General features: G+C 38.9%; 1 protein-coding gene across 1 annotated transcript; it reads left to right on the forward strand.

Annotated features, from left to right (window-relative positions):
• The first annotated feature begins 8,020 nt into the window (after nucleotides 1-8,020).
• On the forward strand, nucleotides 8,021-18,259 carry LOC136881255 (heat shock protein 68). The gene is made up of 2 exons (XM_067154014.2): nucleotides 8,021-8,244; nucleotides 16,202-18,259. The coding sequence occupies exons 1-2, from the start codon at nucleotides 8,077-8,079 to the stop codon at nucleotides 17,957-17,959; spliced, it is 1,926 nt and encodes a 641-aa protein (XP_067010115.2). The 5' UTR covers nucleotides 8,021-8,076; the 3' UTR covers nucleotides 17,960-18,259.
• Nucleotides 18,260-18,776: the final 517 nt, after the last annotated feature.

Genomic DNA, 18,776 nt, shown 5'->3' on the forward strand with positions numbered 1-18,776 from the left:
TGACTCAGAATATGTCCGAGATGCCCACTCCATAGCAACTGGTATCCCGGCTCTCATGACCAGTTACTATACCTCTAATAATGAAAGTTGCAGTCTGACAGCTAGGGCTGGAGGGAGAAGCATTGCATGTGCCATTTCACGATATTGCCACATTCCAGCATTACTTTCTCTTACCCCTCGCTTCTGGCTCACTTGTTCATTCTGACCACTGTGATCTGTTGTGGACTACCTGGCCAGGCGGTGTCGTCCCATTTGCAATCACTCTTATCAGTGACAAACAGTCAGGTTGCTGTGAAAGAATTCCTTACTGAAGACATCCCTCAACTGGCGAAACTGGGATTCTCATGAATCGTGTGCTGAAACTCATTAAATGACTTATATTTACAGTTTGAGACTGATGTGTTAATATCGGGACTGACAGAGAATAAACAGGACTAAAATAAACCTTTTATTTAGAGTTACCAGATGGTTGTGGGTGTAAAGGCAGTTAAATAAGTTTTAAGAAGTAGGTCAAAAGATGAGCGTATTAAAACCGTTGAATTTTACACTTTCCGATTTCAAAAGAAAGGATTTTGCTGTAACACTTAACTTCTTCGACAGTGCTACCCTTTTTGAAGTAATTGTAGCTTGTCTCATACTTAACAGTAACTTACATTTTCTTATACAATAGGGGACAATATTAATATTAAATTAATGCTTACATAATGCTCAAACTGTTCAAATATTCGTTCTGAGACATTAAGTAAGCAGCTGCTCAAAATATAATTAACCTACTTTCCTCTGTCTGTAGGTATGTCTACCCCCCAATCTCATTTCTTGATATCAGGTCGAGAAGAGACGAGATTAATTTATACAGCATGTTTCTAAGGCGGGACACCCTTCCTGCATCAACCTCAGTTGAGGAGCTGAAGACGAAATGTATTAGGTGAATGAAATTGGGTAAGGGGTGCGAGGATTCAGCTCTGGCCTATGGATAGGAACTGTACTGGCATTTGCCAGGAAGTGAAAATATTAAACCACAGAAAACTATTCTGAGAACAGCCGACGGTGGGCTTCGAACCCAAGCGTTTCCCGAATGCAGAGCTTGGCTCCATAGCCGTAGTGCGTTAAAACGCGCGGCCACTCAGCCTACTTTCACCTATATAAATAAAATTATAATTTTTGTCCGTACACTCAGATTAGATGTACAAGATTTTAGAACTTAATGTTAAGAAAATGTTTAGATTAAAATAAGTTGAAAAAATTATAATTCTATAATGATAGTGCAAAAAGATTATATTGCATTCGGAAAATAGTGGGTTTGAATCCCATTGTCGGTAGCCATGTAGATGGTTTTCTGTGGTTTCCTATTTTCACAACAAGCAAATGCTGGGTCTGTACCTTAATTAAGGCCACGGTCGTTTCCTTCCCACTCTAAGCCCTTTCCTATCCCATTGTCACCGTAAGACCTATCTGTGTCGCTGCAATGTAAATCCAGTGGTAAAACAAACCCGTCACCAAACATCCCTGATTTTTCCGTAAATTTCTGTAAGAGTATCCTTTATATAAAGCATAAGGCTTGTCGTTCTTCGTCCCATTGACCTGCATGTTATATGTAAGCACGCAGATAGCATAACAATAAAAGCTACGTCAACGATGGATGTCTACAGTTGGAATAATTACAGTATGTTAAAAGGTATAAACTAATATTACCTCAAAAAACGTTCAAGAGAGAGGGTACCGGTTGGGAGAATCCTTATCACACAGCTGTGTGGAGTACGCCCTAATTAGAAATCCCCTTGCTGCATTGACATTGGAAAACCCTGACAGGCTGCTGATAATTTTACAGTGATTGCAAATGGGACATAAACTGGTCTTTCTTCACATTCTTGTTTCCCACTGTAATGGGAGTTATCACAAATGTGCCACAACCGGCCAGACTGTGACTGACTTGGTCTCATGTTCCACAAATGAGAAACAGAAATAGAATTCCACTCACATTGAACTGCTTGCAACAAGATCTAACTCGGAAGTGAGAGGTTTGGCAACTCCAAGCAAGACGAGCTAGCCAGAAGATTTATCTCCATGGCAACCGCAGTCGCCCCACCCTCGTTTCCATGGCAACCATACCGCCACTACCTTCATCCTGCCGCGGCATTGAGTAAACGGACCTCCCCCTAAGAAATGTCAGACTTCAACTTTTGTTATGAGGTGTATATATTCACTTAGTCGTTGCCCATGGTTCACAAACTAGGACGTGACTACAGTAACCCACACCATGAACCGTTAAAGAGTTTTAATTTGCAATAGAAAATGTTCTGCTTGAGTGAAAACATTCCCTTTTTCTAGTGCTGTTCCAACATAAATCTTAAATATGAAATGTATGTATATGTAGCAGAGTAGAGTGTAAGATATAAACTTCAACTTACTGGATGTAAATCTTATTTATTAAGTCGTAAATAGTTTGGTAGTACATGGAAGTTGCCCTTTGAGCCACTGCATACACACTGAAGAGAAAGATAAGCAAATGATAATCTAGGAGAAAGAAGGCTGTAGATTTGTAAGATGATTAAGTGAAGATTGGAAAACAGAATGTGAGAAGATTTTGTAAAATTATTTTATTAATCAAGAAGAGTCATAGAATAAAATCAAGATGAATGACTTTATAAGGGTATAAGCATGATGGTAGTGGTGGTGGCGATTGTTTTAACAGGAAGTACAACTAGGCAACCATTCTCTATATAACACTAATCAGAGAGAGGAAGATGAAAAGAAGAAAGATGGGATCCAACACTTCCAAAAATGAAAGTATCGGCCAAAGAAAGACAAGGGCCACGAAGGGCGTAAAAATGAAAGCCTCCCTAGGTCTTGAATACTCTAATACTGTCGGAGTCAGAAAAGATTAAGAGTTGACCAAGGGAGGTCAGATGGGTTAAATTAAAGTGGGGAGCCTGGTAGAAGTAAGTGGAAGCAATGCCAGGACTCAGGTAAGGCCCCATGGACGCCAGTCCATGCTCCCAAGTTACAGTAAGAGCCCCTGGGGCTCCATTTAGTCTCCTCTTATGATTGGCAGGGGATACCATGGCTGTTATTCTACCGCTTTCAACCACGGAGTGACCAGCGATGGGAAAAGTCAAAGAAATGGGTAATTGGCTGAATTACAGTTACTTGAGAAATATTTTGCTTTAATTACAATTACAATATTACTTTTTCAACAAGTAATCAGTAAAATTATGATACTGTACTTCACAGAAAGCCGGTCCTAAGGAAATTACATTATTTCTCACATGGAGCACGAATGTTACCAAAGTTTGCAAACAAAATTCATTATTTCCTTTCGTGTTTTTTTTTTTTAAATCACTGAGACACTATCATTACTAAATGAGACTAAACACGCTTGCCTCCGAATTTTCAAAATGTCTCTTACCCATAATTTACGAGTTATTAACTTTTTGCATTTCAAATAATTTTGCATTTACTTTACAAAATAAAATGTTCTTAAAATTCTCATCACCAAGTCTTCGACCTCTTAGCGGGTAAAGTACATCACTGGATTTGCTGAAAAGACTCTGTACAGGGGCACTTGAAGGAATGTCTGTACTTAATGTTAAGAATATTCCCAGCAGAGATAGACATTATACAATAAATTTGATGTCTTTGGAAGTACTGGAGAGGTAAGTACGGTATCTCATCCAGCACTGGTGAAGCTACTGTTTCCATTTAGTAGAAATGAAATTGTTATCTGTATCATACATTTTTTTTTCTGCTTGAATTTGATGTATATTTATACTAGAATGCAACTATTACAATTTTATTTCAAGAAGTAAATTAAGATAAAAAATGACATTTTGTAAAAAGTAATAAATACAAGTAAAAATATTCATAACATTTTCTTTTTACAAGTTGTTTTACGTCACACCGGCACACATATTGGTCGTATGGGGACGATGGGATAGAGAAGGCCTATGAGTGGGGAGAAGCGGCCATGGCCTTAAATAAGGTACAGCCCCCAGCATTTGCCTGGTGTGAAAATGGGAAACCATGGAAAACCATCTTCAGGGCTGCCAACAGTGGAGTTTGAACCCACTATCTCCCGAATACTGGATACTGAGAAACAATAACAGTAAAAATTTCCACCTATTTGATACTTATATTTGCATTAAGCAAATCAATTAATCATACACAGTACATGTTTAATTCCATTTTGGAACATCTTCAGCTGTATTACATTGCTTAGGTGAAAACAGTAAGTATCTTTTTAAGAACATCTCAAACAGGTACCTTGTTTTTCTTAAAATCTACGTAAATTCGTAATATATTAAAATCGATGTGGATGGTTGAATGGGGTGGTGAAATGAGAGGGAAATGTATCTGCTTATGGTTAGCCTATTTTAAATTTTTATCAATTCATTTGAACAGATGTAAAAAATGTTATCACTAAAATATTCTGGTTGTCTTCTAATAAAAAGTTTTTTGAAAAAATAACTTTCCTTTGTCACTGTTCTGAATATTACTAGGTGGTTCTCTTCGTTTGCTCCTTCCAAGGTGATTGCTGTTTGTTTTAAATTTAAAAAATATCTCTTGAATTCAGTTAATTCCAGATCCATTTCCCTCTCATTTCACCACCCCATTCAACCATCCATATTGATTTTAATATATTTCAAATTTTAAATTTACGTAGATTTTAAGAAAAACATGGTATGGTACCTGTTTGAGATGTTCTTAAAAAGATAAATACTTACCGTTTTTACCTAAGCAATGTAATACAGCTGAAGATGTTCCAAAATGTTATGAAACATGTACTGTGTATGATTAATTGATTTGCTTAATGCAAATATAAGCATCAAATAGGAGGAAATTTTTACTGTTATTGTTTCTTTGTAAATAGGATTTGATACGGGAAAAGAAGGTGATTTCTTGCAATACTGGATACTGGCTGCACTTAAGCGACTGTGGCTGTCGAGTTCGGTAAGATTCATTACAAGTAATTTGATTACTTTTACTCAATTCCTTGCCCACTCTGGGTATAACTATGTATGGTAGATTTAGGTTATGCAGCTGTTACTATAAAATGTGTATGTGAAGGTAGTCCAAAAATATAACATGCTGTATAAAATTTAGGTAAACAATACCTGGGTAACAGCCCTAAATGCAGATCATTGATGACTAATTGGTGCAATCTCCTCAGATTCTGGACGTCTAGAAACTGTAGAAGAATGGTATTCATTTGTTTACCTGTACCTACTGTATATATCTCTAAATGATCTGGACTACCTATCTGCCAGATTTGTTGGATATTTACAAAATATTGTACTTGTTAAGGAAGGAATGAAAAAATGAATGAATAAAAGTGTGTTATATGGATCTAATTATCAGGGGCATACAGCGTAAATTAGCCCAGATAAATAAATGAATGGATAATAAATGAACTGTGTACAGAATGTAAAAAGAACATCGCTAAGCATTCATACTGCAGATGGCAAGATCAGCATAAAAACAGAATGAAGGAAGGTGCAGCGAAACAACTATTCTTGCGAAGGTCAGGACTTGCACAAATGAAGCTAGGGAGAAGGTGAAGCAAATACCTTTTCCGAATGGGAAATGGTAGCTACTCGTGTCTGCACGTCGTCTACAGACAAAACCTTAGTAATCTAGAGTTAACATGGTGGTAGTGGTAGTATTTGTTTTAATACGAAGAACTGGTGAGTCACCTGCTCTTAACAATGATCAAGAGATAAAAGGGCCTCGCAAACCTCCTAATGCCAGGGTCACGAAAGAACAAGAGTTGACCAAGGGAACCTGAACAGAAAAAGGTGAAAGCAAAGAATAGGGGGCACTGAGGTCGCTAAGTCATAATCCCTAGTTGGGAGTGCCAGGAGTACCTCTTTCTTTTCATTGCTTAATGAACACTGTTTTCCCCAATTAGGAACTGCCCCAAGACAAAGCCTAATGATTTCACAATTCAAAGTAAGAGAGAGAATGAGTTTAGAAAATATTTTTTAAAACTTAGTAGTTTTGGGATGATTGCATGATATTGCAACTGAGCTTGTTAGAGCAGCAATTGCAAATCTTAAAACAAAGCCATTGTCTAGATGGAAGTCCTTGCAGAATTTACGACATGTTGGGTTTAGTGAGGTAGTATTTTACCATTCCCACTCACAGAGAGAGAAAATGAACATTCAAGTAACCTTCAGTCTGAACCCACACAAGAATTATTTGTCTTAGAAGTGGTGGTGGTGATTATGGTTTGTTTGTTTTTGTTTTTTTGCTAGGGGCTTTACGTCGCACCGACACAGATAGGTCTTATGGCGACGATGGGATAGGAAAGGCCTAGGAGTTGGAAGGCCGTGGCCTTAATTAAGGTACAGCCCCAGCATTTGCCTGGTGTGAAAATGGGAAACCACGGAAAACCATTTTCAGGGCTGCCGATAGTGGGATTCGAACCTACCATCTCCCGGATGCAAGCTCACAGCCGCGCGCCTCTACGCGCACGGCCAACTCGCCCGGTAGGATTATGGTTTTAAGAGGAAGTACAACTAGGCAACCATCCTCTAATGAGAATGAAAAAATTGAAGGGATCGACCAAAGAAAGACAAGGGCCATGACGGACGTGAAAATACCTAAGTACGGTACAACGTCAGGGTCGGGAAAGAATAAAGAGTTAACCAAGAGGTACTACTGCATCTTTGTGCTCTCTATAGATCGACAGGAAAGGTGCGTACCTACCACTAGAAATCAGTTCTATGAGCAACACAATTAGGGTAACTTTTCTGAGAACATTGCGCATTAATCACTCTGTCAGCTCCTCTTCAATTTCATCACTTGCTTCTAAGATAAGGTTTATAAATCTGTCCAAGGACTTGACAAAATTTTTGGAGTTTTCTGGATGTAGCTAGGCTATAGGAAAACGTGTGAAACAGCCCCTGCTGGTCGCAATAACCCTCTCTATCACGGGGCATCAGCCTACGCAGATTCTAACATTCATACTGCCAAAAACTTTCTTCAGTTTATCCCAGATATTTCTAAGGGCGCTGGAGCCACTGAGGCTCATTCTGGTTTTGGCCAGGGATTTAAGGCTGGATGCCACATGATTTTTCAGGTGAAAAATCCAACCCAGAATTGACCCGCATTCGGACCTCGGCCGTGCGAGCGGAAAGCCAGCTACACTCACTAACGCTAATACTCTACTGGCTCATTTTATTTTATTATACTAGGTAGGCCTACTACCTTTCAACAAATGTAGCCATAAGCGATTCTGTATATTCAAAGATACTGATACTTTTAGTAGGGACTGAACCTACTGTAAATATACAAGAAATTAAGCGAGCATAAAGTTTGTCAGGGGCATTTCGTTTGTGAGGGAGCGCTCGTATAGTGAAATAAGATCGCACATGACATAACATGAACAGTGAAGGACAGAAGAATATTTATTTATACCCGAGGCTTGAATTATATTAATAATGTCTTGAAAGAAACATCACTTCGAACAAAGGCCACCCTATTATGTGAAGGGCAATTACTAACTTGCTAAGTAAGAATACATTTAGGTAAAGGAGAAATATGATATTTTAAAAACACCGACAAGTATTGATTGCCCTGCTAAGCAAGTTAATTAAATTCGGGAGACTGACTGTCGTCATAAAATAAAGTTAATTCCCCACAACTATTAACGTAGCACATTTAACACTGATGGTGATAGTCGTTTCAGGAAAGACGTGAGATTATCCGAAAGCATGACATTAATAAAGGAAATAAATCCTACTGAAATTTAGAAACAATATGAATCACGCGCACACAAATAACTTCCAGAACTGTCCAGAGCAAAGAGAATGTGGAGAGTTTTCGACCGAGTGGACCAGTAGTGGAAGATTCTCGAATGTCACTGTGATCGATTACGTCACTTGCAGTCTCTCTAGATGGAACAACCAATCAACGCACGATTCTAGACGGTTCGCCTGCTGGAACACTCAGCTGACTTCCAGAAACTCACACTTGACTACTTAAAGCCGTCGGCAGGCAGGTAGGCGCACTGTTTAAACGCAGCTTGTGAATCGAGCACTTCGTTGAAGAGATTGAGATTTGAAGTGTTGCAGAACTATGGCACCGGCCGTAGGAATTGATCTTGGAACAACGTATTCTTGTGTTGGTGTTTGGCAGCATGGTAAAGTGGAGATAATTGCTAACGATCAAGGCAACAGGACAACACCTAGTTATGTGGCCTTCTGCGATACCGAGAGACTCGTTGGAGACGCCGCTAAAAATCAGGTATGTACGAAGTGTCCATGGATTTTCTTCCTGTGTTCTTAATTTTTAGATTCTTATTCCCCAAAACGATGCATTTTTGAGTGTGTGGTTAAGGGTGGAGTGATAAACTCCCTGTACTTTCCTTAATTTCATAATTGAATTTTGAGAATTCATAAGATCTGTGTGTGAATCTGGTTAGAAACTTCAAAAAAATTGTTTTCGGTGCACAGTGGTGACGCTGTGGTTATTTCATAACTAGAACAAAAGGACTTGGCTTTAAGCTATTGAATCTTGATATCGGTAACATTAGTTCCTAATAGACTGATTAAATGGGCTCCACTTGATCAAAAAATAGTTATATGTTAGTACTGTGCAATCCATAAGTCCCTTGCATAACTGTAGTCTCTGGACCTTCTTAATTTCAGGTATTTTAAGACCTGAACAGCTTTTGCTTTAATGCTCCGTTACAAGCTTCAGTAGAAGGCTTATTGTTGTGATTTTAGTCGAGTTTTGACTCGACAGATAAATGTAAGTCGGACGGCAGTGGCAAATTTTGAGTCAGACTTCAATCTTACTGGTTTCGCGCTGATGGTAAGGGTAGTTGAGGACTGCTACGACACTTCCATTCTTACCAGAGCTGTTAAACTTCATATGAGGGGGGGGGGGGGGGGAGAGGGTATTTTGGGTAACACGGGTAGCCATGGTAAGGGCATTGATTTGTTAGTGACGGATATTGTCCTCATTGTTCATTTAGATACATATCAAATATCTAACTTAGCAATATGTGGGCTGTTGAGCCACACAGGACAGCAATATTCAGCCACTGGATAAACCGAGGGCTTAAGTTTTTCTATATGCTTCTAAACTGTCCTATTAATCTTGGTTGCATCAGCTGTTCTCTGAACTGCTTTTGCAGCAGGCAAAACTCGCATGCACTTATCTTTACCCTCAAAATGCTCCCTAATATTTCAGGCAATTTACTAAGCCTGGTTTAACTGGAGTACCACATCCAAAGGGCTTTCTTCTCTAAGAAATCTCATCCATGACAGAATGTAGAATTCACACAAGACCTAAAATTAACCTACAATAAAACTACCAAACAAACTACTGGTATTAAATTTAGTTGCTGAATAAGCACTTGAGCCACACAACAGTATATTACATTTGTAACTTCTACACTGCAAACATAAATAAAACTCGCAGCTATAGCATGTGGTTACGGTAAAGATAAACCACTGGTAAATGAACGCAAATCTAATGGACTTGATTGGAGCAGTTGGCCGTTTAAGTCGTTACTAAGATGGCATAACATGCATTTGAAGTTCAAAGCTATAGTGTTTAGTCACTGTGATCATACTCGCTTAATGTCTCTAAGCTAAAAAAAAAATAGCTCTTCAGAAATGTCGACCCTGTATGGATGGAAAAAATTTAGAAGTGTGGCATTGTCGCATCTCTGAAAAGCACTCCCTGGCTTTTCTTCCCTCAGTGCAGCAGCTCTTCAAGATTTTTTCAAGGTTTCTCACTTTTATTCTTTGCATTTCCTAGCATGTTTGCTATAAAATTATACTTCAGTACCAGTCCCATGGAAACGGGTGGCAGCCTGAGTTCTCGTAGACAATTGTCTAAACGGAAAGTACAGCTGGGCAACCATTCTAAATCTAAGTAGAATACTTCGAAGAACGAAGGTATTGGCAAAAGAAAGGGAAGAGCAGCAGAGGACAAGAGCGTCATTAACTAGGCCTTGTGAACCTTGAACCGTTGGGGTTCAACAAGAATTTACCCATAAAGATTTTATCTGAAAGATAAAAGGAGCTTCGCACCAATGACACTCTATGGTACAAATTTTACCTTCATTCAATCTACCATATCGTGCAATCATTGAAAAAGACTTTTTTTTGTTTTGTACAAAATTGCTTGTGATGAAACCTGTACCCTTTTTAGATTAAGACAAACACTAACATTCATTACAAATTGAAACAATCTCGGAGTTGTTTTTATTATTTTGTTAAAGTACTCTTACATCTCAAATGTGGTCATTACAACTAGTATTCGTTGGCTTTAGCTGAATGGTCAGTGCAGTTGGTTCAGAGGGATTCTAGAATGTAGGATTTAAAAACAATTTTCTATTTGGTTTTATAAATTGGGAACCTACATATGCATGGCTTTCTTAAAAATCCTAAATAACTTGAGTTCAAGGCAAGCTTTTCACCACCTGTAAACTTGGCTTCTAGAAACAGTTTGTGTACTCGGGTGTGTAATGTAAATTGTTTCAAGAAAGATCGTATAATCAGAACTAAGTATTTTCTATTTAACTTCAAAAGCAATTGTTATTCATTCAACTTTGAAAGTGTCATATTGACATTAAGTCAAACCACTATAGTTGCTCTGGGACGCATTCTAAAAACTTATCATTAATGTCTTACTTCTTAAGTCATAATGTTACAAATTGTTGGGAAAGCTGGGACCACTGGCTTTCCGTAATAACATCAGGTCAAACGCTAGAATCGGAATTTTGTGATCAGGAATTCTGGCAGCCAAGATATTGGGGATTGGATGAAGGATGTTCCGTACAACATTTTGTGATGAACTAGGAAAATAACTCCGCCATGCCCCTGTCCATCGCATCTCTCTCCGTTATAACCTTTGTCAGTCTTCAAGAGGAAAGAACATTCTGTGGGCAAGTGTATGGAATGTAACGATATTCTTTTGAATGTTGAAACAACATGTATCTTGGAAAAAGATACTTTCCTTCACCAAATATTTCACATGCATGGTCAAATAGTTTTTAATTAAATTGCTCATACATTAATATAGTATTGGTTGTAACTCTTTAAGTATATACAAAATGGCTTCATCATTGTCAGTGTTGGATATTGGCCATTTCACCAAATCATAGAAATACCTATATTCATGCAGTATATAATCAAGTAAACGTTGAGTGTCGTGCATGCTTCCGAAAACAAGATCGAATATATGCTTCTGTAATCCTCGTATGTATTCAGAAGCCACAACACCAGACTGGAACTATGTTCAAAATGCATAATCGAACATGGTTGAAACCTGACTTCCTACCTTTTTGGGACACTTCTGACTTGTGATTCATTCAGCAAACACCCCCCCCCCCTTTCCTGTAATGTTCGCCAGCACTTACAATAGTTGTAGATATCTTCAGTTTCTATTAGCTTTAAGGTGAATTTACGATGTTCAAAAGCATTGACAATCTTTAAATATTCTTTCACCATATACATTGTCGGCTCTTCTGGTCATGTTTCACCATGGAAAATTTCCAATTACATGGAGTCCTGTGAATTGGAAAATTTGTTCCACTTTATCCCTAAGGTACACACATTCAAATCGTACAGAGATTCTTTTTTCCCAACGCAACTATAAGCGGCGCAGTATATCGAGTCATTTTCTGTGAACTTTTCAAAACACTTGTCACAACTACAAAGGAGCAAAAAAGTAACATTGCTTTGCTTTCAATGTATATGATACAGCTGTGAAAGCATTAAACTGACCTGCATCATTCACCCGTTTCTTTCTGCAACAAGTCTTCCTTTACGGGTAGTATACTTGTGACCTTTCACTCTTACTGTTTTTGTAACATTCTGTTGGTAATTTCCAACGTTGCGTTCTTTCTTTTCTTGGTACTTTCACTACGTTCCAACTCGCTCAACGCAATTTTACATCCCGGAACACGTGTTCAGAAATAACAGTTGGAATTACGAAAGAAGTGTAACGCCTGGTGCATTTGGTATTCGATAGATGGCATACGATGATAATCATTGAAAGGGCATTATTCCTGGAGTAAAACCCTTCCAAATAGACAATAATGAAATCGCAAATACACACTTAATGTGTGCGCATGCGCACACACAAACACACTGGTAAGATTCCACTGTCACATGAAGTCGGAATATGAATGGTTCTTCATCTCTAAGTTGGAATTCACATCCTCCATTTGGACAGTCTCGTCCCATATAACTGAAAGTTGAGAAGGTCCAGGCGCCTCCTCACCCCCGCTATTAGCCTCCATGCTACTCGCTACACACTATAGGTATAAAAATAGACACACAGGCTTGCGTGCACCACACTGTAGACACAAGTAGCACTGCACACACTAAAGTATAAAATTTGTGTACCTTCAGTCTGCTAAACAGTTTATAATCTTCCAGGTTTCATTTTTTCTTTTTGCTTTGACAAGGTTTTGTACATGTTCAGAAAATTTAATAGAATTAAGGACAGACTGTATTTCTACAATCTGCTGCATGCACACAGAGCGCACTTTGCATAGTGTCGCGTGTTGCACAACGCTAAGCATAACCAGTGCTTTGCTCCTGAGCCGGGTGTTCACACCGTCCGCGCTCTGCTGCACTGGACGCCTACCTAACTAACAAAGCGCCAGACAACGCGCAGTGTTGGTTAATTGCTTAGTTACCTAGCTGGTTCTGAAGGTATGGTAGAAAAAATTATTCATGCAGTGTTTCCAAGGAGAAATATGGAACCCAACGCATTAAAACTATAAAAATGTAAATATACAAGTTTTATTGCATTCCTACAGTAAACATATACTGTAATATTACTTCTCACACCTTACTGGGCACAACACTGTGCCAGGATGAAATTGCGTATGGATTTTAATGTCGTAAGTGTCGGAAAAGTTTGGCTTGCCAGGTGCAGGTCTTTTGAATCGACTCGCGTAGGTGACCTGCTTCGTGATAAGGATGAAATGATTATGGATACACATACACCCAGCCCCCATACCAATGGAATTTACTCATGATTACAATTCCCGACTCTACCAGGAATCGAACCCAGGACTCCTGTGACTAAAGGCCAGTACGGTAACCATTTAGCCCTGTAGCTGAACACTTTGTGACTAAGTACATAGAATCTCCCAAGTCTGTCATTGGTTTATAATTTTGCCAATGGATGGTTGTAACATGAAGAATTTCGCTCTGCAGTCTAGTAGTGGGCTTCAAAGTAAATATTTCTGTTTATGAATTATATTTGTCACACATTTACTTTCACTTTTTTACAATGATAAAGTGGGTAATTTAGCCAGAAATTTAATTTCCATGTGTTTGCTGCCCGGTGCTCCTAGACAATTAGGTAAATTGGGTTTCTCCCAATACTTCTTTGCTACTTGTCGCCACATTTCACTTGCAAGGTTTGGAAGGTCAAAGGTATTTTTCATCGCTCTTAAGTAATCGTAAAATTTTTCACGATAGTCTTGCATCTCTGTCCAAACGATGGAATTCTCCGAAAGTAATTCGTTCTTCTTTCAATCCATGAACCCACTTTCGATTCTTCTAATTTAAGTTTAGGTAACTGTTATCCGTCGGTAAACTGTTTCTAGTGTACTTGAATAATGGCATTAGTTTGTGACCACCCCAAAACGCCTCGCACCAAACTAAGTTGAGAACACGGTGTAGAGTCTTCGGTGTGAACAGCAAGCGCGCCTTGCGCTATGCATAGCATTTCACGCGGCACACTCTGCGAAGCGCACTCGGTGTGCCCGCAGCCTTAGTTACTACAGGGTAGTGTTCAGTTCTCCATTTATTGAAACTGACTGTTTTCCAGTTTGCACACTAAGTTCATGATGGTTATTATTAAGCAGACAACTCCACTTCTTCCACACAGGCTTATTCTTGAATTCCATTTCATCAGAAATTTCACTGCCACATCTTAATTTTCTATATTGTTTGCACACACATTTGTCAGTTAATGAAATACGCCATTTAGGAATTGTCTTCTTGTAAAAAGATATTTGAGCCATTATCAGTCGTTGGTTGCTTTTCCATTATGTAATTTAATGCATTAAAGTTCAGAAGTAAATTTGATCTCCAAACTTCGGTTGCATTCTTGTGGCATTTGACATTCACTGAACATCTGTCTCCTGAATCTGCATCTGCAGGTCGTTTGAGTATATCTCAACAGATGGCTATACTATTCTAGAAATAGTAACAAGAAATGGACTTTAAGAACAATGGAACAGAAGTCTACGTTAAAACATTTCCGTGTGCATGCTGAAGTCGCAAATCGAATGCAGTGTAATGAACACATTCTTGTCCTGAGATTATTCTGCTGTGCTTAGTCTTATATTACTAAGTTTTCCTTTATCGTAGACACCATAGTCGTACAATCAGACAATAGTAGTGATCGTAATTTAGTGTTATCCCGGAGCAGTGTACACAAGTTAACAAAAAGCAGATGCAGGAAAAGTGACTCCAGTGAGTGGGGGGGGGGGGGGGGGCAGCTTAGGAATTGAAACTATCCTATTCCCTGGAATTTTATAAGTCTTCTAAAGAATAGATCCTTCATTTTATGAAATGTGATCTCTTTGCAGATTAATCTCTCTGTAACCTTATAAATCTTTGCACAAATTTTCAATTTCACACGAACGTATCTAAACACTCCAGCGAAATATGAAGATGGGGATTGTTCTTAAGACCAGAGGGGAAGAACTTCAATCATCCTCGCTCTATTAAAGATGAAATCAGAAACGGTCACAAAACTCATAAACGGCTTCCCTATGCACCTGATTTGACTGTAGCTAAATGTACAGAGCCTTTTTAATCCTTGCACCCGAGGCTGAAGCAAGCCTTGCGTACTATCAACCTTATCAGAAATGAATCTGAAAATAGGAAGTCACAGTGACGCATGTAAATACTGTAACTTATTTAAAATGCTGTCTGTCATTTTTGTCGATCTGCAACCAAGTTCCGTTCTGCCCCTACGCTCGCGCATTCATCCATGTACTAACAATGCCAGCTGTCTTCCTGTAATTTTGCCATACATGAAACGGGACAAAATAAAGTAACTTTCTATCTAGAATAAAAGAAACAATTGGTAAGAGAGAATCGACAAATGTTAAAACATCGCTGAAAACTTGCAACCAGTTTGCAGGGCAAAATATTTATGGACTGATCGATGCTAAGACAAAATAATTCTCTTGTACTATTCGAAAAATTTTGTTACCTCAATTTTTGGAGTTCATCAAATTTCTCTGTTCGGGACAGTTTCCTACCATGCGACAGACTTTACATTAATTGAAAAACAGACGTTTCTGCAGTCCACGTTCGTCCTGAATGGAAGAATGTGATAGAATCGTCTACTTCAAGAAACTATAAATTAGTAGGGATGAACAGAAATGACTTCAAGTACTGAACCATTGACCAGGGGTATCGTGAAGGATAAGGAACCAAAAAAATTGAGGCTATGTGGATAAATTTACTAAGTGAGCCTAGTCGTGTATACGTTAGGAAATGGGACAATGCCATTCCAGTATTCAGTTGTGACACCAAGTACCATTGGTGAGACCTATTCAATTTTTAACCTTGTTTCTTTGTATCCAGATGACTTGCTGATCATGAAAGAAAAAAGGATCTTCAGGATATAGTGAAATACTTGGAGTATCGTTTCTATGTAAAACCTAAAAACAGAACGACGTCAAAATATAAACTACAAGAGTTGAAAAATATAACTCGGTGTTCCTGCTATTTTCTGTGTATATCAATTGATATAAATATGTATATTTTCAAATTTTGCTCTTAATGTGTAACCAGGTGATGTAAAAATGTGCAAATTGTGTTCAAGTACCAGAATGGACACAATAGTTACTTTATAAGTAAACATTAACCACCGAAAGAAACGAGTGCTATTATGTCTACTATATAAAGGAATAGAATTTCTATGAGTCAAATCATTAGGCTAAAATGTACAACACTATTCTCCTCTGTATACATCCATTATTTGCAACTTAGTGACAAAGTGCACCTCTAACATGGTTTTTTTTTAAACAAAAGTCCATGTTACACTTTTTTTTTCCATAGCCATGTCCTGCAGTCAACGATCATCTTAATTGCTATTTCCCTCAATATGTAGGGAGTGTAACATAGACGTTCGTGCATGCGACTCAATTGAACATAACACAAAATAATTCTAACGTTTTTTAATGTGTGATACCTTGTTTCAGGTGGCCTTGAACCCTAAGAACACTGTCTTTGATGCCAAACGTCTCATTGGTCGGCGTTTCGATGATCCCAAGGTCCAGGCCGACATGAAGCTGTGGCCCTTCAAGGTTGTCAATGATGGAGGGAAACCCAAGATTGAAGTGGAGTACAAGGGAGAGGTCAAAAGGTTTGCTCCTGAGGAAATCAGTTCTATGGTGCTGACTAAAATGAAGGAAATAGCCGAGGCTTATCTGGGATGTACGGTGAAGGATGCAGTTATCACAGTACCTGCCTACTTCAACGATTCTCAGCGTCAGGCTACCAAAGATGCTGGGGCAATTGCAGGCCTGAACGTTCTTCGTATCATCAATGAACCAACAGCTGCAGCCCTTGCTTACGGCCTAGATAAGAACCTGAAAGGAGAGAAAAATGTTCTTATCTTCGATCTTGGAGGTGGCACCTTTGACGTTTCCATCCTCACCATCGATGAAGGTTCACTGTTTGAAGTCAGAGCCACAGCCGGTGACACTCACCTGGGAGGAGAAGACTTCGATAGCCGTCTGGTAAACCATCTAGCAGACGAGTTCAAGAGGAAGTATCGCAAGGATATCCGCGACAACCCAAGGGCTCTTCGACGATTGAGGACTGCAGCAGAGAGAGCTAAGAGAACACTTTCTTCTAGCACTGAAGCCAGCATAGAGATCGATGCCCTTTACGAAGGAATAGATTTCTACACTAAAGTATCACGTGCCCGATTTGAAGAGCTGTGTGCTGACCTCTTCCGCGCTACATTGCAGCCAGTTGAGAAGGCTCTAGCAGATGCCAGGATGGATAAAAGCTCCATTCACGATGTCGTACTTGTGGGTGGATCGACCAGAATTCCCAAAATACAAAGCCTGTTGCAGAATTTCTTCTCTGGCAAGCCTCTCAACATGTCAATCAACCCAGATGAAGCAGTGGCATATGGTGCAGCAGTCCAGGCAGCTATCCTCAGTGGTGACACCAGTTCTCAGATTCAAGATGTTCTACTTGTAGATGTCGCACCCTTATCGCTGGGAATAGAAACGGCAGGAGGAGTGATGACTAAGATCATCGAACGCAACACTCGAATACCATGCAAGCAGACCCAGACATTCACAACCTATTCGGACAACCAACCAGCTGTCACCATTCAGGTGTATGAGGGAGAGCGAGCTATGACCAAAGATAACAATCTCTTGGGAACATTTGACCTCACGGGTATCCCACCTGCACCAAGAGGTGTCCCAAAGATCGAGGTAACATTCGATCTAGATGCCAATGGTATTCTCAATGTCTCTGCCAAAGAAAGTAGCTCTGGAAAATCTCGAAACATTACAATCCGCAATGATAAGGGGCGTTTATCACAGCAAGAGATTGACCGTATGCTAGCTGAAGCAGAGAAATACCGTGAAGAAGATGAAAAACAGAGGCAAAGAGTGTCTGCTAGGAACCAACTGGAGGGATATGTATTTAGTGTTAAACAAGCTCTTGAAGATGCAGGACAAAAATTGAGCGAGTCGGACAAGAGTGATGTTCGTTCCTTGTGTGATGACACAGTAAGGTGGCTGGATAGCAACACTCTAGCAGAGAAGGAAGAGTATGAAGATAAACTGAAAGAGTTGCAGAGCAAGTGTGGACCTGTTATGATGAAAATACATCAGGGTGGATGCAATCAAGGAGGTGGTGATATGGGAGGAAGCTTTGGTCAGCAATCGGGCAGTGGTGCAGGACAAGGTCCTACAATAGAGGAAGTGGATTAATGCTTTGAACATTGTCTGATCCCTTTCATGAATTTTGCCAGGCTTAAGGACTTTGAGATTGTATTGTACAGAGTTGATCATTTTTGTAAATGTTCCTGTTTTCTTTAAGACTGAAACAGAAATTTTAATTCTGTAATGTTCCTATTTAAGACTGAATATATGTAAGAGGTTAGTTGGGTTGTGATTTTGTATAATCTTTTTAATTTTTGCAATTATAGGCCATTTTCAATATATAAAATGGTTTTCTTTTCCTACTCTACCAATAGTCCTTCCTCACATTCACTGTAATGTTGATCAAGGGTTTCATGTATGGAAATGCTGAGGTAATATTTCTCAGAAATTTAATGTCTTCCAGGTGGAATTGCAAATTGTGAGGCCATGCAGTAGCCACTGTTGTGCAAACAAGGTATATATTTTTTAGGAAGGAAACAGATGCTTTTACTAGACACTTGTTACATCTTATTTCAGAGGGTTTTTTTTTTTTTTCAAATGCTTTAAAACATACCTTCCAACAACCAGTAAATTCTTTGTAATTTAGACTTGCATGAAAAAATCTGATGGCCCTAAACGCATATCCCACAATCAACAAAATGTAAACTGATAATTACAAAAAATTACACTATAAATCTCGCTGTTAAATCAATATGGATGGTGAACTTCTTACAAATCTTCCTAGCTAATACTATATTTTTACATCCAGTTACAGAAGTTCACATAGACATGTTTTGACCCAGCATTCGGTCATCCTTGGTACGACATGTATAATGCATTAAAAATTGCAGGAAATGCACAAAATGCAAGGTGGGTTAAAATGTGT

Source organism: Anabrus simplex, chromosome 9 (genome assembly GCF_040414725.1).
Source record: "Anabrus simplex isolate iqAnaSimp1 chromosome 9, ASM4041472v1, whole genome shotgun sequence".
In the NCBI taxonomy this organism is placed as follows: domain Eukaryota; kingdom Metazoa; phylum Arthropoda; class Insecta; order Orthoptera; family Tettigoniidae; genus Anabrus; species Anabrus simplex.